This window comes from Carcharodon carcharias, chromosome 4 (genome assembly GCF_017639515.1).
Source record: "Carcharodon carcharias isolate sCarCar2 chromosome 4, sCarCar2.pri, whole genome shotgun sequence".
Lineage (NCBI taxonomy): Eukaryota > Metazoa > Chordata > Chondrichthyes > Lamniformes > Lamnidae > Carcharodon > Carcharodon carcharias.
Window position 1 is genome coordinate 187,374,624 of NC_054470.1, and position 25,636 is coordinate 187,400,259.

The 25,636-nt window shown below is 44.5% G+C and overlaps 1 protein-coding gene across 2 annotated transcripts in view; it reads left to right on the forward strand.

Moving 5' to 3' along the window:
* The window catches only part of LOC121277497 (probable ATP-dependent RNA helicase DDX60), a 257,982-nt gene that overhangs the window by 184,741 nt on the left and 47,605 nt on the right, over positions 1-25,636 (forward strand). For both annotated transcript variants that reach the window (XM_041187050.1, XM_041187051.1), the window contains exons 16-21: positions 3,060-3,209; positions 6,206-6,325; positions 8,604-8,699; positions 10,621-10,736; positions 12,948-13,090; positions 22,195-22,304. In XM_041187050.1, the coding sequence (XP_041042984.1) occupies positions 3,060-3,209; positions 6,206-6,325; positions 8,604-8,699; positions 10,621-10,736; positions 12,948-13,090; positions 22,195-22,304 (735 nt within the window). The remainder of the gene's footprint in view (positions 1-3,059; positions 3,210-6,205; positions 6,326-8,603; positions 8,700-10,620; positions 10,737-12,947; positions 13,091-22,194; positions 22,305-25,636) is intronic.

A 25,636-nucleotide genomic window follows, 5' to 3' on the forward strand; every position in this document is an offset into this window, starting at 1 on the left:
TTGCACCCACCCCATGACAAATCGCCTTGACTGCAGGACTGCCCTTGACCACCGCCCCTAACACTCCTCAAGCTTGAAGTCCAACAGGCGACCCAAGCAAGCACTGCACAGGCTTACTGTGTACTCCCCTCAAAGTGCAGACCGTCAAGCGCACGCCTTTTATGGGCTGTTGTGAAAGATGTTGGCGGGAATGCACGCCAACGTGGATGGATGATCCAGTGTGGTAGGGGGGTGGAGGGGGGGGATGATTCTGGAGGGGCTGACATAATAATGATATGCAGAGGTGTTACAAAAAGGTTCCCGATGTCCGATGGCGGGGAAATTCAGCCCGCCACCAGTGGGCTGAGCGGACAATCGCTAACTGGTTTCACGCCGTCGTGAAGCCGATCGCGCCATATTCTCCGCTCACGGCACCGAACATGCCTGACGCCAATGGGTGCAGAAAACCCTGACCCCGGGGTGGGAGGAACACAGAGATCGCGGGACTTTCACGGATTGTCCCAAAATTCCAGCTTTTGTTTCTTTGGTCACAGCGTCTAATCGGTTCTGGAAGTAAGTTCAGATCTTAGCATCAACCATTTTTGTTGGCAGTCGGCTCCTGCTGTTAAAAGCTGTCTCAGGATCTGGACGCTTCAGGGACAGTTTCCAAGTTTCAAAGGGTCGACGTGGCATGAGAGAACGGGAACACACTCGCCTGCCGGGGTTTGCCCGTGTTCGTCGGCGTCGGGCGTATTCAGTGGCCTGAGTGGCAAATTTGGCCAGAAATCAGTCTCATGACATCGTAAAACCAGTTTACAATTGTCTGCCTACCTTGCTTCAGGCAGCACTCGCAGTCATCAGTGCCAGGCTTCACAGGCAGCACCACATCACTTTTAGGGGGGCTCATGGGAAGGTCTCTACCTACCAGATCAGCCATAAGGCGGGGGTGGCTTTTCAATGGCTGCAGGGCTGGGTCATACTTGGGGAAGGGGCAGAAGTGGCCTCAGGCAAGGGAAGAAACTGCAGGATGAGGGCTGTACTGGGGAAGTGGGGGGGTGGGGGGGGGGGGGGGGGGTGGGGGGGGGGGTGTGGGGGTGGGGGGGAGAGGTTGTGGGGGGTGGTGGTATCCCACGGTGTGTGTGTGAGGGCACATGTTGATCTGTGCACCTGGCCCCAAGAGGGTGAGGGCTGAGGAGGCAGTCTCCAGAGGAGATGTGAGGGTGTGTGTGTGAGAATGGGTGGTGATGTCCCTCGAGCTGGCAGTGAGTGAGATGCCAGTGAATGTGTGATGGGCTTGAGTGTGTGAGTTTAGAGCGATGAGATGGTTGCCTTACCCTGGCTGCATGGATGAGGTCATTCATCCTCTATCTGTATTGGATGTGGGAATGCATAAGTAATGCAGCCGGTTTGGGATGGTACAGCGTGAAAAAACACCATCACCTGCCAGCACTTAGTGCAAATCTAGGATGATTCTGCCCACCATCATTTAACTGCCCTTTAAGCTCCCATAAAAGGCGAAAAAGGGGCCAGAACATTTGGGAAAGAGATTTTGAAATCTGATTTCAGTGATCCTGGGCAGTCTCTGCACAGCTATTGTTAAATGGATCCAAGCCAGACAGTGAAGTAGGAAACTGGACAGAAATCCTTTTCTTGATAGTCAGTTTGTTCACAGAATGCAGCATTATGTATTTCTGCTTCCTATCCACCAACTTCCCAGCATCCCAGCAGCCCTTTTTTATACTCTCTTGCACAAACAAACTGACAAACTGACAGCCTCTTAAGGGGGCAGTTCTTTTTTTAATACTCTTTTAGTAAAACAAAAATCAATAAATGGGAAGGCTTGACAGCCCTTGGTGGGGCACTGCAACAAAATTTAAAACATCAAAGTTATTTTTTCTAGTCTCTATTTAATATAAAAATATAACAAAATCAATAAGTTAAACAAAAATCAGTAGGAGATGATAGTCCCTGGTGGTCCTTTTTTATATGTGCTCAAGATACTTAATCAATGCCCTTCCTGTTTATCCTTAACCTTAACAATACAATCAACATAACATTGCAGGGACAGTGGGACAATAGTAATCTCACTGGCCTAATAATCCAGAGTCCCAGGCTAATGCCCTGGGAGTATGGGTTCTAATCCCACCACAGCTGATGGTGGAACTTAAGTTCAATTAATAAACCTAGAATATATGAAAGAACAAATAAGAGCTGATGGGCTCCTATGGAAGTTTGTTTTCATTTGTGCTTAATTAAAATCTGATGGACCAACTAGCATCAGGTTGATTGCTGTGCCTAGACTTGGTGCTGCAGTAACTTTGTACTTCCTTATCCTCCTGGTCCTTTCATGAGCTGTCTGCTCTCTTTTGCCAGACAGTGGCAATCCCCAACATAGCTGCCACCTGCCTTTGCTACTGGCACCAAGCAGGTAGCTCCTGTGCATCATCTGGAGGTGCTGGGAGTCGCTAATTAGACACCGAGTCCAGCTCCCGCCTAATTAACACATTAGCATTTGTAAATAGTGTCACGTGAGCTAAGAGGTTCAGGCATGGGGCTGGGGCCCTGGAATTCATCTGGGTGTTTGGTTCCCAAACCCCACATTGAAAATCCGTCCCAGTATTTCAGCTCAAAGGTCTTTCATCGGAAATAATGCTAAACCTTCATAAAACACTGCCTTTGTCTCAGCTGGAGCAGTGTGTCCAACTTTGGATACCACACTTTCGAAAGGACGTCAAGGCCTTAGAGCAGGTGCAGAAGAGATTTACTAGAATGGTTCCAGGGATGAAAGACTTCAGTTATGTGGAGAGATTGGAGAAATTGGGATTGCTCCGTTTCGAGCAGAGAAGGTTAAGTGGAGGCTTGGTAGAGGTGTTTAAAATCATAATATGCCTATCCCCTTCTCCCATTAAATAAAGACTCTCTTCCCTCTACCCCACAATAAATTGACACAATGGAAACTGAGCATGTATTAAAAAGAAAGCTGCCTCTCTACTTGTGACAACCAACCTGGAGGCTGTGAAGATTGTTTTATACTAGATGTGGTGCAATAAGTTTGAGACATTTTTATGATCGAATTTCAGAGAGAGCTACTAGATGCCGTGGATAATAATGAATCTGCAGTGATTGTGGCCCCAACCTCATCAGGGAAAACCTATGCATCATACTACTGTATGGAGAAAGTGCTGAGGGCCAGTGATACAGGCATTGTGGTATATGTTTCACCGACCAAGGTAAGGAACAACATTTAGTGATCTCAGAAACACAGTTGAATTATAAAGAAAGAAAAGCCTGCTTTCATAAAGTGCTGTTCATGAATGTCGGATGACTCAAAGCTCTTTGCGTCCAATAATGTACTTCTAGAAGTGAAGCCACCATTGTAATGTAGGAAATGCGGTAGTCAACTTGCACACAGCAAGATCCCACAAACAGCAACATGATGATGATCAGATGATCCTGTCTTTTAATGACGTTGATGGAGGGATAAATATACACAAGTGAAAAATTTTCCCCCCTCTTCTTTATCATCGCTGAGATCAGACAGGGCTTGGAAACCAACCTGTTTGTGCTTTAACTAGTATTCAAAGATTCAGATATTAATAGAACTTGCACTCATCAAGGAATACACAAGAATGTCAAATTTCAAATGATCACAACAATTTATACCGCAGGACAAAAGGCTGCTAGTTGGTTGGGAAGTCAACTCTGACATTTGAGAAAAAGAAGGGGTCATTTGGACCAGCAAAGCTTGCCCTGGTCTTTTTCCACATGACCCACCTTGTCTAAATCCATCCTCCCAGTCATGCAAACATATAAATTAGAAGTAAGAGTAAGCCATTCAGCCTTTTGAACCTGCTCCGCCATTCAGTTAGATCATGGTTGATCTGATTGTAACCTCAACCCCACATTGATGCCTACCCCCAATACCCTTTTAACCCGTTGTTGATCAAGAATCTATCTGGTTCTGCCTTAAAAATATTCAGACACTCTGCTTCCACTGCCTTTTGAGGAAGAGAGGTCCATGACTCACGACCCTCAGAGAAAAAAATTTCTCCTCATCTCTATCTTTATTGAGCCACCCATTATTTTTAAACACTGACCCCCATAGTTCTAGATTTTCCCACAAGAGGAAACATCCTCTCCACATCCACCCTGTCAAGGCTGCTCAGGATCTTACATGTTTCAATCAAGTTGCCTCTTAGTCTTCTAAACTCCAGCGGATACAAGCCCAACCTTTCCTCATAAGACAACCCACCCATTCCTGGTATTAGTCTAGTAAACCTTCTCTGAACTGCTTCTATAGTACATACATCTTTCCTTAAAGAAGGAGACCACATCTGGAGACCATCCTCCAGATGTGGGTCTCACCATTGCCCTGTATAACTGAAGCATACCCTCCCTACTTTTGTAATCAATTCTATTTGCTTTCCTAATTACCTGCTGTATCTGCATAATAGCCTTTTGTGATTCATGCACTAGGACATCCAGATCCCTCTGAATCTTAGAGCTCTGCAATTTCTTACCATTTAGATAATAAGCTTCTTTTTTTATTCTTCCTGCCAAAATGGACCATTTCACATTTGCTTACATTATAATCAATTTGTCATATCTTTACCCATTCAGTTAACTTTGTAGCCTCCTTATGTCCTCTTCACAGTTTACTTTCCTACCAATCTTTGTGCCATCAGCAAATTTAGCAATCATATCTTCGGTCCCTTTGTCCAAGTCACTTATATACATTTTTAAAAGTTGAGGCTCCAGCACTGGTCTCTGTGATACACCACTTGTTACACCCTGACAACCAGAAAAAGACCCATTTATGCCAGCTCTGTTCCCTGTTAGCAAGCCAATCTCCTACCCATGCCAATATGTTAGCCCCTACACCATGAACTTTTATTTTCCACAAAAGCCTTTGATGTGGCACTTTATCAAATGCCTTATGGAAATCTAAGTACAATACATCCTTCAGTTCCCCTTTATCCACAGCACATGTGACTCTTTCAAAGAACTTCAATAAATTGGTCAAACACGATTTCCCTTTGACAAACCACGTTGGCTTTGCCTGATTATCTTGAATTTATCTAAGTGCCCTGTTCTAACATCTTTAATAATAGCTTCTAACATTTTCCCTATGACCGATGTTAAGCTAACTGGCCTGTCGTTTCCTACTTTGTCTCCCTCTCTTTTGAATAAAGGAATTACATTTGCTATTTTCCAATCTAATTGAACTTTCCCTGAATCCAGGGAATTTTGGAGCATTAAAACCATTGTTGAAGCTAAATCCTGAAGTGCTCTTGAATGAGTATTAGATAGTCTCTCGAAAAATAACATAATAGAGACAATGAGGAGCACTCAGTAGGACAGAATATAAAGGAAGAGATAATGGGAGGTTATCAGAAAGGTACAGCGATAATCGTGAGGGATTTTATTCTATATATAAATTGCAAAAATTATTTGGGCAAAGGTAGTGTCGATGAGGTGCTCAGAATGTTTTCGGGACAGTTTCTTAGAACAGCACATTCTGGAGCCAACTAGGGACCTAGTATTGAGCAACGAGATAAGATTAATTGATAGGCTCATAGTAAAAGTAGCCCTCGGTAGCAGTGATTATAATATGATTGAATTTTACATTCAGTTTGAGGGAGAGAAGAGTGCATCGAAGACTAGTATTTTAAACTTATATAGGGGTGATTATGAGGGCATGAAAGCAGAGCAAGCTAAAGTGAACTATAGTCTCTTGAAAAATGACATAATAGAGATAATCTGATACTCATTCAAGAGCGCTTTGGGATGTAGCTTCAACAATGGTTTGTGGGAGAGATTTCCACACAGCAATCATCCTCTGTAAAAAAAAAAATGATTTCTTACCTCCCCTTTAATTTCAATGGAAATGATACAATGTAAAATGGACGGGGAGATCAGCCATAGCTTATTGGCTCGCAGAGCAAGTTTGAGGGAACTGTATGGTCTACTCCTGCCTGTATCGTATGTATTTTGTTCTTCTGTTCTCAAAATGGGTTATCAATTCATTATCATTGATATTAAACCATCGTCAATCGATCTACCCCTAGTGTGTGCGTGAGTGAGTGAGTGATTGAGTGAGTGAGAGAGAATCCCTCTGTTATTTCTAGACAGGATTAAAAGAGAGTGTGTTAACAGCTCCATTGAAATAACACACAGTGGAATCACTGGCCTTCAGTACACTTACATCATTTGCTCCGTCTGTTAGGCCCTTGTCAATCAGGTGGTGGCAACCGTCTACGGAAGGTTTACCAAGACATTGCCCAATGGAATGGTGGTGTGTGGATCCTTCACAAGAGACTACAGGGACCATGTTCATGATTGTCAGGTATATATTCCTGGTTCTGTTACATGATACAACAGCCAGTCAGGTGCTTACAATTCCAAGAAAGTGGAAAAGTCATGATTAGTATGTTCTGAATTCTTATGAAAATGTTTGTTTCTTGGATTTGGGACATGCTGCCCATCCTTATTATCCTGATGGTGTTATGAGTTCAACCATATAGTGTGGGACTGGAGTCATGGGCAGACCTCGATTAGATATGGGTTACTTTCCACTGGGTTTGTACTATGATCTGGCAGCTTGATAATTTTATCTGATTTAAACGTAAATTACAGGCCCTGGGTTATCCTGTACAATTACCATTAGGCTACAACACTCATGAAATTAATTTTTCCTATTTCAATATTAACAGCAAGCAAAAGACAAGTTAGTGAGGATGATTCACTGTAAGTCTGGTTGTTACACCAAGTGAAACCACAGCGAAATACAATATTAACAACAAATTGTTAATAATAATAACAGCAATTTGTATTTATATAACACCTTCAACATATTAAAATATTGCAAGATGCTTCACATCAGCATAATCAGACAGAGTTTGTTAATGAGCAAAAGGAGGATATATTACCGTGGATGATCAAAGAGGTAGATTTTAAGGAGCATCTTAGAGCTGTGAAATCGTTATGCACAAAATGAGCCCATTTGGCCCATTGTGACTCTGCTGGCTCTTAGAAAGAACAGTTGTGCTTAGACCCACATCCCGCTTTTTATCCGTAACCCCGTAAGTTCCTCATCTTCAAGTGTCTGGCCAGAAAATCAAGTTCATGGTTCATGTTGACATTTTAAGGTAATGTTTCATTCTGGGAAGATTGTTGTTGTGAAGGTAAGGTAACTAAAATGGCTTTAGAGATGACAAAAACACCTAAAAGAAAATGGTGGTTCAGAAGATTACTCATGTTTGTTTAATAGAGTCAGAATACAAGAGATGGTCCATTAAACAGTAGGCGGGCTTACTCAGCTGGAGAAATGATAGAATTATGGTAGAATTCTTCAGCAAGGTGGAGAGTGACGTAGTTGACTCTGAGAAGAGGGTCCTGAATCTTAAAGAAAACTACGATGGTATGAGACACGAGTTGGCTATGATGGATTGGGAAATGTTACTTAAAGGGATGATGGTGGATAGGCAATGGCAAACATTCAAAGAGCGCATGGGTGAACTGGAACAATTGTTTATTCCTGTCTGGCGCAAAAATAAAACAGGAAAGGTGGCCAAACCATGGCTTGCAAGGGAAATTAGACATAATATTAGATCCAAGGAAGAGTTATACAACTTGACCAGAAAAAGCAACAGACCTGAGGATTGGGAGCAGTTTAGAATTCAGCAAAGGAGGACCAAGGGATTGATTAAGAAGGGGAAAATAGAGTACGAGAGTAAGCTTGCAGGGAACATAAAAACTGACTGTAAAAGTTTCTATAGGTATGTGAAGAGAAAAAGATTGGTGAAGACAAATGTAGGTCCCTTACAGTCAGAAACAGGGGAATTTATAATGGGGAACAAAGAAACTGCTGACCAACTAAATACATACTTTGGTTCTGTCTTCACAAAGGAGGACATAAATAGCATACCAGAAATGTTGGGGAACACAGGGTTTAGTGAGGGGGAGGGAACTGAAAGAAATCAGTATTAGTAAGGAAATAGTGTTGGGGAAATTGATGGGATTGAAGGCTGATAACTCCCCAGGGCCTGATAATCTACACCCCAGAGTATTTAAGGAAGTGGCCGTAGAAATAGTGGATGCATTAGTGGTCATCTTCTGAGATTTTATAGACTCTGGAACAGTTCCTACAGATTGGAGGGTAGCTAATGTAACCCCACTATTTAAAAAGTGAGGTAGAGAGAAAACAGGGAATTAATAGTCCAGTCAGCCTGATGTCAGTAGTGCGAAAAATTCTAGAGTCCATTATAAAAGATTTAATAGCTGATACAGCTGCCAATAGTTGGACAGAGGAACTGGATAATGCACAAGTAGTGAGGGGTGGAGGAATGCACAGTCTTTGGATGTTTGGAGCACTAGAGGAGATTACAGAAATGGGGAGGGATGGCTAGGCTCTTGAGCATGACCTTCAGAATTTGAAAATGGAGGTTTTCAGGGACCAGGAGCCATGGTAGATCATGGGAAAGGAGTGATGGATGAACGGGACTTGCTCCACGTTGGGATATGGACAGCAGAGTTTTGAAAGAGCACAAGTTTATGCAGGGTGATAGATTACTGATAAACAATGGCGATTCTGCATGCGATGATAATATGTCCTTTATCTACAGGTCCTTGTCACAGTCCCAGCTTGTTTAGAAATTCTCCTACTGTCTCCTCATCTACAGGAATGGGCAAACAGGATTCAATATGTTATTTTCGATGAGGTAAGAAGCTGAGGGCTGGGTTTTACTGAGGTGGGAGGCCAACTAAACCAATTAAGTGGCCAATTAAAGGCCACTTCCTTCGCCCACCTGCATTTTATTGTGGTCAGGAGGGGGACAGTGCAAAATGGGGAGGCCGGCAGGTAAATGATGGTGGCCTCCCAGCAGGTTCCTGGAGGTGGTGGGGGTGGGGGCTCCTTTCTGGCTGCTCCATTGCACTTGGAGGGACTTCCTCCCCCCCACCCACACTGGCAGCAAGACTGTGGCCTTGGGCAGTGCTGCTGGAGGGCTCACCCCACTGATCACCAGAGTCTGCCCACCCAGCGCAGTAAATGAGAAAACTTACCTGGTCTATGAGAGCCCCTCAATGTGTTTGTCCCACTGGCCAGGTCTTATTGACTAGCCCAGCAAAAAATTTTCCTTTTCATGTATTAATGCAATTCCCTTTCGAATGTCACTGTTGAATCTGTTTTGATATCCTTTCAGGCAATGAATTCCAGATCACCACAAATTCTCCTCATCTCCCGCCTACTACCCACCACCCAGTTCTATTGCCAATGATCTTATCTGTGTTCTTTAGATGAGGACAAGTTCAGGCTCATTGCTGTGTGAGTGCGCTGGTCAGAGAAGCCTCCCAATAATCATTGCGCAAGCTCTCACATGAAGACTGACCACTGGGACCAAAGTACCAGAGGGCGATTGACATCAGAGCAACTCTAACCTCAGAAAGTCTCTTCATCAGTGGGAATTTTTTAAAATATATTTGTTCATGGGATATGGGCACCACTGACAAGGCCAGCATTAATTGCCCATCCCTAATTGCCCTTGAGAAGGTGATGGTGAGCTGCCTTCTTGAACCACTGCAGTCCATGTAGTGTAGGTACATCCACAGCGCTGTTAGGGAGGGAGTTCCAGGATTTTGACCCAGCGACAGTGAAGGAACGGTGAAAAGTTTCCAATAACTGAAAAAACTGGTGAAAATCATCAAGACGGAATGTTTGACATGGCTGAGTGTATTGTGCACAACTGAGACTGGTCAGCACATGGGCCTTAAAGTCAGTTTCATTCCCTGTCTATCATTCTGGAAATGAGAACCATAAAATAACATTTTGGAAGGGTGAATGAATTGGCAAACCATATCAGTAATCAAATAGACAGTCTTCCACTTGTACAATAAGGGGAATAGGAGCATAGAAAAAGCATTAGGCCATTGAGCCCATCAAAGCTATTCCATAATTCAAACACAACATGGCTGATATCTATCTTAACCCCATCTACCCATAAAAGCAATACTTTCGATGAGTGCAGCTTCAACAACAATCAAGAGGCTTGACACCATCCAGGACAAAGCAGCCTGCTTGATTGGCATTCCATCTACCATCTTCAACACTCAATCCCTCCACCACCGATGCACAGTAGCAGCAGCAGTGTGTGTACCATTTACAAGATCCGCTGCAGCAACTCACCAAGGTTCCTTCCACAGCACCTTCCAAATCCATGACCTCTATCATCTACAAGGACAAGAGCAGCAGACACATGGGAACCCCACTATCTGCAAGTTCCCCTCCAAGTCACTCACCATCCTGACTTGGAAATATATCACCGTCCCTTCACTGTCACTGGGTCAAAATCCTGGAACGCCTTCTTTAAGCACTGTGGGTGTACCTACACCACATGGACTGCAGCGGTTCAAGAAGGCAGCTCAACACCACCTTCTCAAGGGCAATTAGGGAAGGGCAGCAACTGGTGGCCCAGCCAGCAGCACTTACATGCCTTGAGTGAATAAATTAATAAAAAAACCCTTGGTTGCGTATCCCTTAATATTGTTACCCAAAATTATCTTTAACCACTCTTTTCATTTCCTCATCATTGGCTAAGTGAGCAGTGTGACGTGAAAGCATGAACAGTTATCTTTGTGTTACAGATTCACTGTTTGGGCGGAGAAATTGGTGCAGAGGTCTGGGAGCATCTCTTGGCACTAATCCGCTGCCCTTTCCTCGCATTATCAGCGACTATCAGCAATCCAGAAGACCTGACTCAGTAAGTTGGCATGAAACCTATTTCACAATTCCATTATCTCCTATAACTAATTGCACCATTTCATGTCATATTTAATTTCTACACAGATTCAGCTCTCACATAAGCAGCTGGACATATTTCGTTATTTTGTTCAGTATTCAAGAAGAAGGGCGAATAGTTATGACCTGGAATTCAGTGCCCAAAAGGGTGGTGGAAGAAGATTCAAAGCTTTCAAAAAGGAATTAGAGAAAACAAACATTTGCTAGGCTATGGGGAGTGGAACTGACTGAATAGCTCTTTCTGCGACTCATCACCGGAATAATGGACAAATTGCTGAATCATTGCATGATGCAGTATTTTGCCAATTATCTTCAATCTGTGTCCTTTAGTGGTCAACCCACCTGTCAGTGGAAACGATCTCAACTTCACCATAATTTTGAATATCATGATTAAATCTTCCCTTAACCTTCTCTGCTCAAAGGCACACTGCTGAGGGTTAAGAGACAGTGAGGCAGAAGGAAAAGGTGATAGGAGGTTTGATAGAAGTATTCAAAATCATGAGGGGCCTGAATAGAGTAGGTAGGTAAAAATAATTGAATGACATGACCATCATTGAATCCCCACTATCAAAATCCTGGGGGTTACCATTGACTTGAAGCTGAACTGGACTAGCCATATAAATACTGTGACTACAAAAGCAGTTCAGAGGCTGAGAATTCTGCAGCATGTATCTCACCTCCTGACTCCCCAGAGCCTGTCCACCATCTACAAGGCACAAGTCAGGAGTGTGATGGAATACTCTCCACTTACCTGGATGGGTGCAGCTCCAACAACACTCAAAAAGGTCAACACCATCAAGACAAAGCAGCCCGCTTGATTGGCACTCTATACTCCACCTTAAACATTCACTCCATCCACTACCAATGCACAGTAGCAGCAGTGTGTACCATCTACAAGATGCGCTGCAGGAACTCACCAAGGCCCCTTAGACAACACCTTCCAAATCCACGACCACTACCATCTAGAAGGGCAAGGGCAGCAGACACATGGGAACACCACCACCTGGAAGTTCCCCTCCGAGCCACTCACCATCCTGACTTGGAAATATATCATGGTTCCTTCACTGTCGCTGGGTCAAAATCCTGGAACTCCCTCCCTAACAGCACTGTGGGTGTAGCTACACCACGTGGACTGCAGCGGTTCGAGAAGGCAGCTCACCATCAACTTCTCAAGGGCAATTAGGATTGGGCAATAAATGCTGGCCTAGCCAGCGAAGCCCACATCCCATGAAAGAATTAAAAAAAAAAGAACGTTTCCTGTTGGTGGAAAGATCGAGAACCAGAAGGCACAAAAATTTACAGTAATTGACAAAAGAAGCAACAGCAACTTGAAGAAAATCTTTTTCATGCAGTGAGTGGTTAGGAGCAGGAATACACTGCCTGTGAGTATGGTGGTGGCAGAGTCAATTGAGGCTTTCAAAAGGGGGTTGGATCATTATCTGAAAAGGAAAAGGCCTATGGGGAAAAGGCAGGGGCGCAGTGGGACTAGCTGAATTGCTCTTGCAGAGAGCTGGCACGGACAGGATGGGTTGAATGGCCTCCTTCTGTGCTGTGACCATTCTGTGATTCACAAGACTGATACCAGATTGAAGGGGTTACAACTAGCAGGAAAGACTGAAGAGGCTTGAGCTCTTTTCTCTAGAAAAGAGAAAGCAGAGGTGGGTCCTATTGGAGGTGCTTAGAAAAAATCTTTTTTCCTCAGCTCTGTCCTAGATGGGTGACCCTTTTATATTGAAACAGTCAAGATTTTCCTGCAAGAGGAAATTCAGGCTAAGGCCTTTGGTACAGTAAATGCAGAGAAGATGTTTCCACTTGTGGGTGAAACCAAAACTTGGGGCCATGATTGTAAGATAGTCATTAACAAATCCAACAAAGAATTCACGAGAGACTTCTTTATCAGACAGTTGTTATAATGTAGAACTCGCTGCCACAAGGAGTAGATGCGGTAAACAGCATAGATGTATTTAAGGAGAAGCTAGATAAAGACATAAGGGAGAAAGGTTACGCTGATAGGATTGGATGACATTGGGTAGGAGAGGTTTGTGTGGGGCATAAATGCTCAAATACAGCAGTTGGGCTGAATGGCCTGTCATTGTGCTATTTATTCTATGGAATGAGAGCAATTTCATGAACCTTTTAATAAAAATCTCTAACTGTGTCAAATTGTTGATAGATGGCTACAATCAGTGAAGACCTATTGGGAGAGAGTGGAAAACAGTTCAGAGGAACCTTCTTCAACAAAAAAAATCCAGAAAAGCAAAGGAAGACAACAGACTAAACCTTGCAAAGGCAGCCAGGCCTTCAAAGTGAGACTAGGTACTGATACCGATAACGAGATCATGCTAAATAAAAAAAAAGAGTTGTGTTCTTCAGCAAAACTTTTCCGCATGTGCCCATCTGCTTCCCATTCTTACTGTCCGCCATTGTGGCGAACATATTTAGAAACATACATGGTAAAAATTGCACTGCCCGAGATCAGTGTGAGAGTAAGGATGGCCTGTTACGTTGTGACTTAGGCCTGGATTGTCGTCAACGCTGAGGTGGATAGCTCAAGTCAGGCAATTTCCCGATCTGCCAGACCAGGCTTGGATAAAGAACCCCCCCAAACCACCCCCCCCCCCCCCCCCCCCCCCCCCCGAATGTTACGATCCTCGCTCCGGGAAGGCAAGTTCTGCCAGCCATGGAGGCAGAGTATAGGCAGCCATGGTGGTGCCCAGTGTCGAGGCAGGCAGGTTAGAAGGCCCGACTTGGTTCTCTGGGCCTTCATCCCGGTTGTGTTAAAACATTTAGGCCCCCCAACCTTACTCCTCAGCACTCAGCCCCCAAGGCCCTTTATATACTCCAGGCTAACTCATGTCAACTTATGCCCACCTCCCTCCCGCCACAACCAGAGGAGAGATGGTGACATAGTGGCAATGTCACTGGGCTAGTAATCCAGAGGCCCAGGCTAATGCTGTGAGGACATAGGTTCAAATCCCACCATGGCAGCTGGTGGCATTTAAATTCAATTAATTCATAAAAAGCTGGAATTGAAAACTAGTCTCAGTAAATAGTGACCATGAAACTATCACCAATTGTTGTAACAAAAACATCTGAATCATGAATACCCTTTAGGGAAGGAAATCTGCCCTCCTTACTTTTAACTCCTGAGCTACAGTAATGTGGTTAACCACCCTCTGAAATGGCAAGCCACTCAGTTCAAGGGCAATTAGGGGTGGGCAATAAATACTGCCTTGCCAGCAATACCCACATCCCATGAAAGAATGAAATAACCCCATAGCTCCTTATATTCTCCATGCCAACTCATCCAGTATCCACCATGTCTGACCTTCAGGAACCATGTGGAGATTAAATGAAATAAAATCCTAAAAATCTCAAACAGCCTTCATCATGCAAATTTGATATAAAAAAAATGCATTCATGAAAACCCATTCAAAGCTTTTAAAGTTCAAGTGGCTAATCTTTTATAAAAAGAGACACACTTCTGCTCATACACCACATCAAGGGCAACTAATCCTAAAATAGACACTTTAACCTGTCCAGCAAACTGTGAACTCAGAACCCCTGCTGAGATAACTGTAGCTTTTTAAAGTCAACCAAGCATTCATAAGAGCCCTTAAGGAAATGTCAACAAATAGCCATTGAAACTGCTTAAACAGAAAATATACCACCTGGCCTGTCAAGAAAGCAGTAGAGCACAGCAGAGCTTTTCTTAAAAAATCTCATTGATAGCTGCAACCAGGTATTTTTTTACAGCCTAAATAGCAGTGAATTTAACAAACTTCAGATTATGACAGTTAAACAGACCTATTCGCCCCTTCAAGCACACTTACTTCAACTCCATAAATTCGTGATGCCCACGTTGTGGGTTGAGCCCCTTGCAGCAGCCAAAATGGGGTCTGTTTGAACTTAGTGCTGAGCTCAAGTGGTACTGCTGAGCCTGACTTTTCATCATACCGGAATTATGCCCCACCCCCTTTCCCCAACCAGCAAAAATTGGATCGGTCAGAAATGGGGATGAACTTCCACTTCCGTGTCCTGCCCACCATTTTTAAAGGTCCATGGAGTTCAATCCTGATTGGATTTCTGTGGCTCAGTTGGTTGCACTTTTGCCTATAAATTAGAAGGCGGTGAGTTCAAGTCCCAATCCAGGTCTTAAGCACAAAAGTCAAGGCTGACACTCCAGTGCCATACTGAGGGAGAGCTGCACTACTGGATGTGCTGTTTCACAGAATCACAGAATTTTTACGGCACAGAAGTAGGCCATTCAGCCCATCGTGCCTTATGGCCACTAATTGGCTAATTCGCAGAAAATCACTACCAGGTAACCATTTCCCGTACTGCCTGGGGTTGGGATTCCATTTCACAGAATCTTTATGGCACAGAAGGAGGCCATTTGGCCCATTGTGTCTGCACTAGCTCTCCAAATGTGCATTATGACCTAGTGCCATTGCCCTGCCTTTTCCCTGTACCCCTGCGCATTGTTTCTATTCAAATAATCATCTAATGCCCTCTTGAATGCCTTGATTGAACCTGCCTCCATCACACTTCCAGGCAGTGCATTCCAGACCCAAACCACTCATTGCGTGAAAAAGTTTTTTCTCACACCACATTTCCTTCTTTTGCAAATCACTTTAAATCTGTGCCCTCTCATTCTTGATCCTTTTACAAGCGGGAACAGCATCTCCCTATCTACTCTGTTCACCCCTCTCATGATATTGAGCATCTCTATCAAATCTGCTCTTAGCCTTCTTCTCTCCAAGGAGAACAGTCCCAAAGTCTCCAATCTATCTTAATAGCTGAAGTTTCTCATCCCTGGAACCATTCTTGTAAACCTCTTCTGCACTCTCTCCAATGTGTTCACATCCTTCCTATAATGTGGCTCCCAGAACTGTACACAAAATTCCAGCTGAGGTCTAATGAGTGTCTTATATAAATTCAGCATAACCTCCCTGCTCTTGTGCTCTATGCCCCTATTAATAGAGATACTATATGCTTTATTAACTGCTCTCAACCTGTCCTGCCACCTTCAATGATCTATACACATATACACCCACCTTTTTGCTCCTGCACCCCATTCACAATTTCACCCCTTATTTTATATTGTCTCTCCATATTCTTCCTATCAAAATGCATCGTATCATTTGCAAGCTTTGAAATTGTCTCCTGCACACAAAGATATAGATCATTAATGAAAAGCGAGGGTCTCAATACCAACCCCTGGGGAACTCCACTACAAACCTTCCTCCAGCCCAAAAAATATTCATTGACCATTACTCTACTTGCTATTTTTCAGCCAATTTTGTATCCATGTTGCTTCTGTCCCTTTTATTCCAGGAGCAATAACTTATCTCACAAGTCTGTTGTGGGTCACTGTGTTAAATGCCTTTTAAAAGTCCATGTACACCACATCAACAGCATTACCCTCATTGACCTTTCCTGTTACCTCTTCAAAAAACTCCAGCAAGTTAGTTAAACACTATTTCCCCTTTAGAAATCATGCTGGCTTTCTGTTTATACCTAGCTTTCCATTTGAATGTAAATTTTCCATGGTATCTAAGCTTTTAACGTTACATCTTCTAACAATAACATTTTAATCCCACTAATTTTATCAGTGATATAAACACATTGCTTGGTGTCTCCCAGCTAGGTGTAAGCTTTTACTCTCACTCTTGAATGCTTTATTCAACAGTTGCAAATTTACACTTTACCTTCTATCCTCCTTACTGTTTATCTAATTAACATCTCAAAACTACTATACATCAAAGAATCCAGACTGGCTGGCTTTAATCCAATTAACATGCATCCATGCACGTACACACACATACACCATACTACAATTCCATTTTAAAATAATTTCCAATAACATTATAGACATTAATATCTCTTCGTGACAGTCCTTCTCACTATTCCGTGGTCTAAAGGCTACACCGAGCAATGTAATTGCACCCTTTTTGTTCCTTCGCTCTAGCCAAATTGATTCTGTCCTTGAACTCTCTGGGACATCCTTTTTTTCCAGCACTGCAATACTCCCCTTAACCAATACCGCCACCCCTCCTCCTTTCCTATCTCTTCTGAACATCTTGTACTCAGGAATATTTAACATCCAGTTTTGCCCTTCTTTGAGTCAGGTCTCTGTTATCACCACAACATCATATATCCACATGGCAATCTGCACCTGTAACTCCCCAATCTTACTTACTATACTCCATGCATTCACATACATACATAGTAACCCTGATTTAGATTTTGTTACTTTCTCCCTTGCCCTGACTTTACCTATTAAATTACTATTCTCTATACTAGTGCTATCAGTCCCTCCCAGTTTTTTTATGCTCTCTGGTATGCCTCTCTAATATTTTCTCTTCGTTCCTACACCACTGCCGAGTTAGTTTAAAGCCCTCCCAACAGCACTAGCAAAACACAAGCAACTCAGTCCCAGTTCTGTTCAGGTGCAACCCATACAGATGCCACCTCCCTCAGAGCTAGTCCCAGTGTCCCAGGAATCTAAAGCCCTCCCTCGTGCACCATCTTTCCAGCTACGCATTCATCTGCCTTATCCTCCTACTTCTGTACTCACTGGCACATGGTACTGGGAGTAATCTGGAGATTACTACATTTGAGGTCCTTCTTACTAATTTTCCACCTAGCTCCCTAAATTCTGATTGCAGGACCACATCCCTCTTCCTACCTCAGTCATTGGGACTAATGTGAACCACGACCTCTGGCTGTTCATCCTCCCACAGAAGAATGCCCTGTACCCACTCTGACATCCTTGACCTTGGCATCAGGGAGGCAACATGCCATTCTAGAGTCATGCCTACGGCCACAGAAATGCCCATCTGTTCTCCTAACCAATGGATCCCCTATCACTATTGCTCTTCCTCCTTTCCTCCTCTACAGCTGAGCCGCTTGTCGTGCCACAAACTTGGCTCTGACTGCACTCCTGAGGAACCAACACCCTCACCAGCTTCCAAAATGGAAAACCGAATTGTGAGTGGGACCCCAGGCGACTCCCGCACTAACTGCCTATTTCTCTTGGGCTGCCTATTGGTCATCGATTCCCTCTCTGTCTCCAGCCCCTTAAACTGCATTGTGACCATCTCTCTGAACATGCTATGCACGTAGCTCTCAGCTTCGCGGATGCACCATAGTGACGCCAGCTGCTGCTCAAGCACTGAAACCTAGAGCTCAAGTTTCTGCGGCTGACAGCAGTTCCTGCACACCTGGTCATCTAGGACACCGGTAGCGTCCATGACTTCACTCATATTACAGGCCATGCATTCCACTCGACTGAGCTGCCCTGCCATGTCTTAACTCTACTTCCCTTACATTAACTTTATTCTACTTTGGATTATTTTATAATACTTTATTATATTGGCCCTAAAATTCCCTTATTCCTGGCACTTCTCAGTTAAATCCAAGTACAGTAACTTTTAAAATATTACATTTTTCTAATTTACCCACCAGTTCCTACTTACCAAGGCCACCGCTCTTCTTTCTAAGGAAAGGTAGAAAAAGAAAGAAGCACCTCCTCCCTTCCCATTGAACTCCCTCACTCACCAAACTCCAACTGAGTCTGCAACCAAAAACAGCACTCCAGGGCAGACAAAGTCAGCACTACAAGATAGCCTACTTTTATACTCTCTGAACCTAGTCTCTGAAAACCTGATTAAGCCAATTATCTAATTAACTAGTTGCAGCTACAAGCAGAACCTGTATGAGCCCCGGTTTAAGCACTGTTTATTTCCCAGCTATTTATTTCCAGCACTGTTGGTGTTCCTACACCACATGGACTGTAGCAGTTCAAGAAGGCGGTGTACCACCACTTTCTCAAGGGCAGTTAGGGATGGACAATAAATGCTGGCCTAGCCAGCGACACTCACATCCTGTGAAAAAATGAGTTTTAAAAAGTCTTCCCAATTCCTTGAAAATACAGCCCAAAGTGTTCTGGAACAAAGCAGTTTCTGCCTCTGGCTCCCTTAAACCGAGACCAGAAGACTTACATTGATGTGGCACTCTGTCCTATCTCTGACATACAGTTAGTCACTGTGAAATATCGTGAATGTCACGTAGGCAAATGTAGGAACCATTTGAGAAGCAGGAATTAGATGAGTCACCAGTTAATCTGTCTTTGGTGGCGTTGGTTAAGGGAGGAATGTTGGCCAGGACACTGGGGGAATTTTGTGCTCCTCTTCATATTGTGCTAAAGGATCTTCATAATCTCTGAAGAGGGGTCATACTGACTCAAAACATTAACCCCGTTTCTCTCTCCACAGATGCTGCCAGACCTGCTGAGTTTTTCCAGCATTCTCTGTTTTTAATTTACAATCTATCTGATAGGACCATCCTTCAACATATTTACGGGTCATTAGCTGAATTGAAGAGTTTGATCGGATAGATATAGAGAAAATGTATCCACTTGTGTGGAAACCAAAACTAAAGGCCGTAAATATAAAACAAATCCAATAAGGAATTCAGGAGAAACTTCTCTACCAAGGAATGCTAAGAATGTGAAACACACTACTCAAGATATAGTCGAGGCCAATAACACAGATAAATTTAAGAGGAAACTAGAAAAGGTACAGAATGTGATCAAAAAGGCTAATTGAATTCTCGCCTTTATATTGAGAGGAGTAGAATACAAAAGATTACACGTTCTGCTGCAGCTGTACAAAGCCCTGGGTAGACCTCACCTGCAATACAATGCACAGTTCTGGCACCACAGCTTCAGGAGGATATATTGGTCTTGGAGGAAGTGCAATGTAGATCTACAAAAGTAATATCTGGATGTCAAGGGTTAAATTACAAAGAGAGATTGCACAAATGATTGGTGTATTCCCTGGAATTGAGATGGTTAAGGAGTAATTTGATTGAAGTTTTCAAGATATGAAAGGGAACAGTTAATGCATTACAGAATCACAGAATCACACAGTGCAGAAGAGGCCCTTCAGCCCATCAAGTCTGCACTGACACGTGAGAAACACCTGACCTACCTACCTAATCCCATTTACCAGCACTGGGCCCATAGCCCTTGAATGTTATGACGGGCCAAGTGCTCATCCAGGTACTTTTTAAAGGATGTGAGGCAACCCGCCTCCACCACCCTCCCAGGCAGCGCTTTCCAGACCGTCACCACCCTCTGGGTAAAAAGGTTTCTCCTCACATCCCCCCTAAACCTCCTGCCCCTCACCTTGAACTTACGGCCCCTCGTGACTGACCCTTCAACTAAAGGGAACAGCTGCTCCCTATCCACCCTGTCCATGCCCCTCATAATCTTGTACACCTCCATCAGGTCACCCCTGAGTCTTCTCTGCTCCAACAAAAACAACCCAAGTCTATCCAACCTCTCCTCACAACTTAAATGTTTCATTCCAGACAACATCCTGGTGAATCTCCTCTGCACGCTCTCCAGTGCAACCACATCCTTCCTATCATGTGGCGACCAGAAATACACACAGTACTCCAGCTGTGGCCTCACCAAGGTTCTATACAACTCCAACATGATCTCCCTACTTTTGTAATCTATGCCTCGATTGATGAAGGCAAGTGTCCATTTGCCTTTTTCACCACCCCACTAACATGCCCCTCTGCCTTCAGAGATCTATGGACACACACACCACTGTCCCATTGTTCCTCAGAACTTCCTAGTGTCATGCTGTTCATTGAATACTTCTTTGTCAAATTACTCCTTCCAAAGTGTATCACCTCACACTTTTCAGGGTTAAATTCCATCTGCCACTTATCTGTCCATTTGACCATCCCGTCTATATCTTCCTGTAGCCCAAGACACTCAATCTCACTGTTAACCACCCGGCCAATCTCTGTGTCATCTGCAAACTTAACTACCCTCAACATAGTCATCTATGTCGTTTATATAATGATGAATAATAGGGGACCGAGCATAGATCTCTGTGGTATGCCACTGGACACTGGCTTCCAGTCCCTAAAGCATCCCTCTGCCTCCTACAACTGAGCCAATTTTGAATCCATCTTATCAAATTACCCTGTATCCATGTGCATTTGCCTTCTTTATAAGTCTCCCATGTGGGAGTTTGTCAAAGGCTTTGCTGAAATCCATATAAACTACATCAACTACGCTACCCTCATCTACACACCTGGTCACCTCCTCAAAAAAATCAATCAAATTTATTAGGCATGACCTCCCCCTGACAAAGCCATGCTGACTATCCCTGATCAAACCTTATCTCTTCAAGTGGAGATAGATTCTCTCCTTCAGAATTTTCTCCAATACTTTCCCTACCACTGACGTGAGACTCACTGGTCTGTAGTTCCCTGGCTTATCTCTACAACCCTTCTTAAATAGTGGAACCACATTAGCTGTTCTCCAGTCCTCTGGCACCTCCCCCGTGGCCAGAGAGGAATTAAAAATTTGAGTCAGAGCCCCTGTGATCTCCTCCCTTGCCTCCCTCAGCAGTCTGGGACACAAATCATCTGGACCTGGAGATGTGTCCACTTTTAATCCTGCCAACACCTCCAATACCTTGTCACTCCCTATATCAATTTGCTTAAGAACCTCGCAGTCTCTCTCCCTGAGTTTGATACCTTCATCCTCATTCCCTTGGGTGAAGATGGATGTGAAGTATTCATTCACCACTCTAGCGATGTCCTCTGGTTCCACCCATAGGTTGCCCCCTTGGTCCCTAATGGGCCCTACTCTTTCCTTGGTTATCCTCTTCCCATGGATATACTTACAGAATATCTTGGGATTTTCCCTACTTTTTTTGTTTTCGGGAAGTACATTTTCTACTGGCTAGGAGTCTAGGAGGAGGGGGCAGAGTCTAAAATTTAGAGCCAGACCTTCCAGGAGTGAAATTAGGAAACATTGCACACACAAAGAGCTTTGGAAATTTGGAACTTTCTTCCACAAATGGCAGTTGCTGCTAGATCAATTGTAAATTTTAAAACTGAGATCGATCGATTTTTGTAAAGCAAAGGTACTAAGGGATAGGGGACAAACGCAGGTACTTGGAGTTGGGCCACAGGTCAGCTATGATCTTGGCAAACAGGGTCAATGATCTAAATGGCTTCCTTCTGTACTTTTGTCAAGGGGAACCTAGGTAACTAAGGGAGAAAGGAATTGAAGGATATGCTATTGGGTTAGACGAATAAGAGTGGGAGAAGGCTTGGGTGGAGCATAAAAACTGGTCTGGATGGGTTGAGCCTCTCTGTGTGCTGTGCATTCAATATAATTGACAGAGCCTAAATTATATCTCCAAATTGTGGAGTCGGTACTGACCTTTCGACACAACCGGTAGACAAGGTAATTTCATACGGACATATCATTCCGTTCCGATGCTAATCACACACAATTTCACCCCAGTAAGGGTATTATTGTGTTAAATTGTGATGACACAAGTGTTGTGCCCTTGTCTCTTTACCTATTTTGTCTTTTGCAGTGACCTATGAGGAACGATACAATGACCTTGAAAAATATGTGTGTCACTTTGAAAAAAATGAATGCAAGTTCATTCCCTATCACCCCTGTGCTGCCTTAACTGTGAACCATGTAAGTTCTGAATAGCTGTGTTGCATTATGACACTAACTGGTAATGCAAGGACCTGAAGTAATAATTCTAGCAGGGTAGGAATTGCCATCCCACCGATGCAGTTTGAGTGTTTTAGTTTAGTTTGAAAGGAAACTGGAAATAAAATATCCGGGGTGGAATTTAATATTGGCAGCAGGGGACCCTCCGCCAGGCCAGGAAGTGAGGTGCGGCCCTGCTTCAGTGGTCAATAGGACCAGGGACCACACCTTGTCAGCGACAGCCAATTAATTAAGGGCGGCTGCCCACCCTGAAGAGCTGTCGGCCAATCAGAGGGCTGACAGCTCAGAAGCCTCAGCAGCGCCAACTGGAGCAGTGGCCACTGCCAGGACTGCACCTGAAAGAAGAGGACACCAAGGATGGATGGCACCCTCACAATTAGATAAGTGGGGCCTAGGGGGCTCCAGGACCAATCAGGCAGGCCCCGTTAGGTTTGGGGAATGTTTATTGAGAGCGGGAGGTGCCATTGCCACAAGGTGGCCACTCTGTGCCCGAATAGGAGGCCATCATCTGGAAGCCACCAGGGTTTACCTGGCAGTCTCCCCATGTGAAAAGGCCTCCCTGCCACTGGATATATGTCAGGCAGAGGCGGCTTGAGGCCCTTAATTGACTACTTAAGTGACTCAATTGGGCTGTGGGCAGGAAGGCTGTCTGCCCCTTCCCCACTGCTAGCAAGATGGGTTGGTGGCAGCAAGGTGATGGGCACTGCAGCCCCTGCCTTCCTGCACCCTGGCCTCTTAGTCCATCCATTGAAGGCTGGTAAAATCCAGACCCTGGTGTCAGTAAAAGACACCATGAAGCTGTCAGATTGTTGTAAAAACCTGAGTGGTTTATTAACGTCAAATGAGGTGAGAGTGACTGCACTTGACATCAAGGCCACATTTGACCGAGTGTGGCATTAGAGAGCCCTCCAGTGAAACTGGAGTCAATGGGAATCAGGGGGAAAACTCTCCAGTGGTAGGAATCATGCCTAGCACAAAGGAAGATGGTTGTGCTTGTTGGAGGTCAGTCATCTCAGCGCAAGGACATCAGTGCAGGAGTTCCTCAGGGTAGTGTCCTCGGCCCAACCATCTTCAGCTGCTTCATCAATGACCTCCCTTCCATCATAAGGTCAGAAGTGGGGATGTTTGCTGATGATTGCACAATGTTCAGCACCATTCGCGGCTCCTCAGATACTGAAGCAGCCCATGTCCAAATGCAGAAAGACCTGGACAATATCCAGGCTTGGGCTGACAAGTGGCAAGTAATATCAGTGTCAGGCAATAACCATTTCTAACAAGAGAGAATCGAACCATTGCTGCTTGATGTTAAATGGCATGGCAATCACTGAATCCATCACCATCAACATCCTGCGGGGTTACCATTGACCAGAAACTGAGCTGGACTAGCCATTTAAATACTGTGGCTACAAGAGCAGGTCAGAGGCTAGGAATCGTGCGATGAGTAACTCACCTCCTGAATCCCCAAAGCCTGTCCACCATCTACAAGGCAAAAGTCAGGAGCGTGATGGAATACTCCCCACTTGCCTGGATGAGTGCAGCTTCAACAACACTGAAGAAGCTCAACACTGTCCAGGGCAAAGCAGCCCACCTGGTTGGCATCACATCCACAAACATTCACTCCCTCCACCACCGACACACAGTAGCAGCAGTGTGTACCATCTACAAGGTGCACTGCAGGAATTCACCAAGGCTCCTTGGACAGCACCTTCCAAACCCATGACCACTACCATCTAGAAGGACAAGGGCAGCAGACACATGGGAACATCACCACCTGGAATTTCCCCTCCAAGCCACTCACAATCCTGACTTAGAAATATATTGCTGTTCCTTCACTGTCGCTGGGTCAAAATCCTGAAACTCCCTTTCTACCAGCACCGTGGGTGTACCTACACCACAGGGACTACAGCTGTTCAAGAAGGCAACTCAGTGCCACCTTCTCAAGGCAATTAGGGATAGGCAATAAATGCTGGCCCAGCCAGTGAAGCTCACATTCCGTAAAAATGAATAAAAACAAAAAGGCCTTTGCATTATCCAGTGCCTTCAGCCGTTTCTTAATATCATGTGGAATGAATCAAATTGGCTGAAGGCTGACATCTGTGATGTTGACGACCTCTGGAGGAGGTCAAGATGAATTATTCACTTGGGACTTCTGGCTGAAGATGGTTGCAAATGCTTCAGCCTCATCTTTTGCACTGATATGCTGGGCCCTCCCATCACGGAGGCTGGAGATATTTGTGAGTCTCCTCCTCATATTAGTTTCTTAATTATCCACCACGATTCATGACTGGACGTGGCAGGACTGCAGAGCTTAGATCTGATCTGTTGGTCCTGGGATCTCAGAACTCTGTCTGTTGCTTATGCTGTTTGGTACGCAAGTAGTCCTGTGTTGTAGCTTCACCAGGTTGACACCTCATTTTTAGGTATGCTTGGTGCTGCTCCTGGCATACCCTCATCATTAAACTAGGGATGAACACCTGGTTAATGGTATTTTGATAGAGTGGTCCTAGTCATGAGGTTACAGGTTGTGGTTGAGTACAATACTGCTGCTGCCGATGGCCCACAGAGCCTCATAATGCCCAGTTTTGAGTTGGTAAATCTGTTCGAAATCTATCCCACAAGGCATGTGTGGTGGTCATTCCCACCAATAGTTTCATGGACAGGCGCACTTGCGACAGGTGGATTGGTGAAGATGAGGTCAAGTATGATGCTTTTCCCTCTCGTTGGTCCCCTCACCACTTGCTGCAGACTCAGTCTAGCAGCTATGTCCCATAGGACATGGCCAGCTCAGTCAGTGGTGGTGCTACAAAGCCACCCTTGGTGATGGGAATTGAAGTCCCCCATCCAGAGTACATTCTGTGCCCTTTCCACCCTCAATGCTTCTTCCAATTGATGTTCAACATGGGGGAAGCACTGATTCACCAGCTGAGGGTGTTGGTTGTGGTTGGTGGTAATCAGCAGGAGGTTTCCTTGCCCATGTTTGACTTAATGTCATGAGACTTCATGAGATCTGGAGTCAATGTTGAGGACTCCCAGGGCAACTCTCTCCTGACTGTCTACCACTGTGTCACCACCTCTGCTGGGCCTGTCCTGTTTGTTTGTGGGACAGGACATACCCAGGGATGGTGATGGTGGAGTCTGGGACATTGTCTGTAAGGTATGATTCCATGAGTATGACTACGTCAGGCATGAGTAGTATGAGGGACAGCTCTCTTAATTGTGGCACAAGCCCCCAGATGTTAGTAAGGAGGACTTTTCAGGGTCAATAAGGCTTGGTTTGCCATTGCCATGTCAGG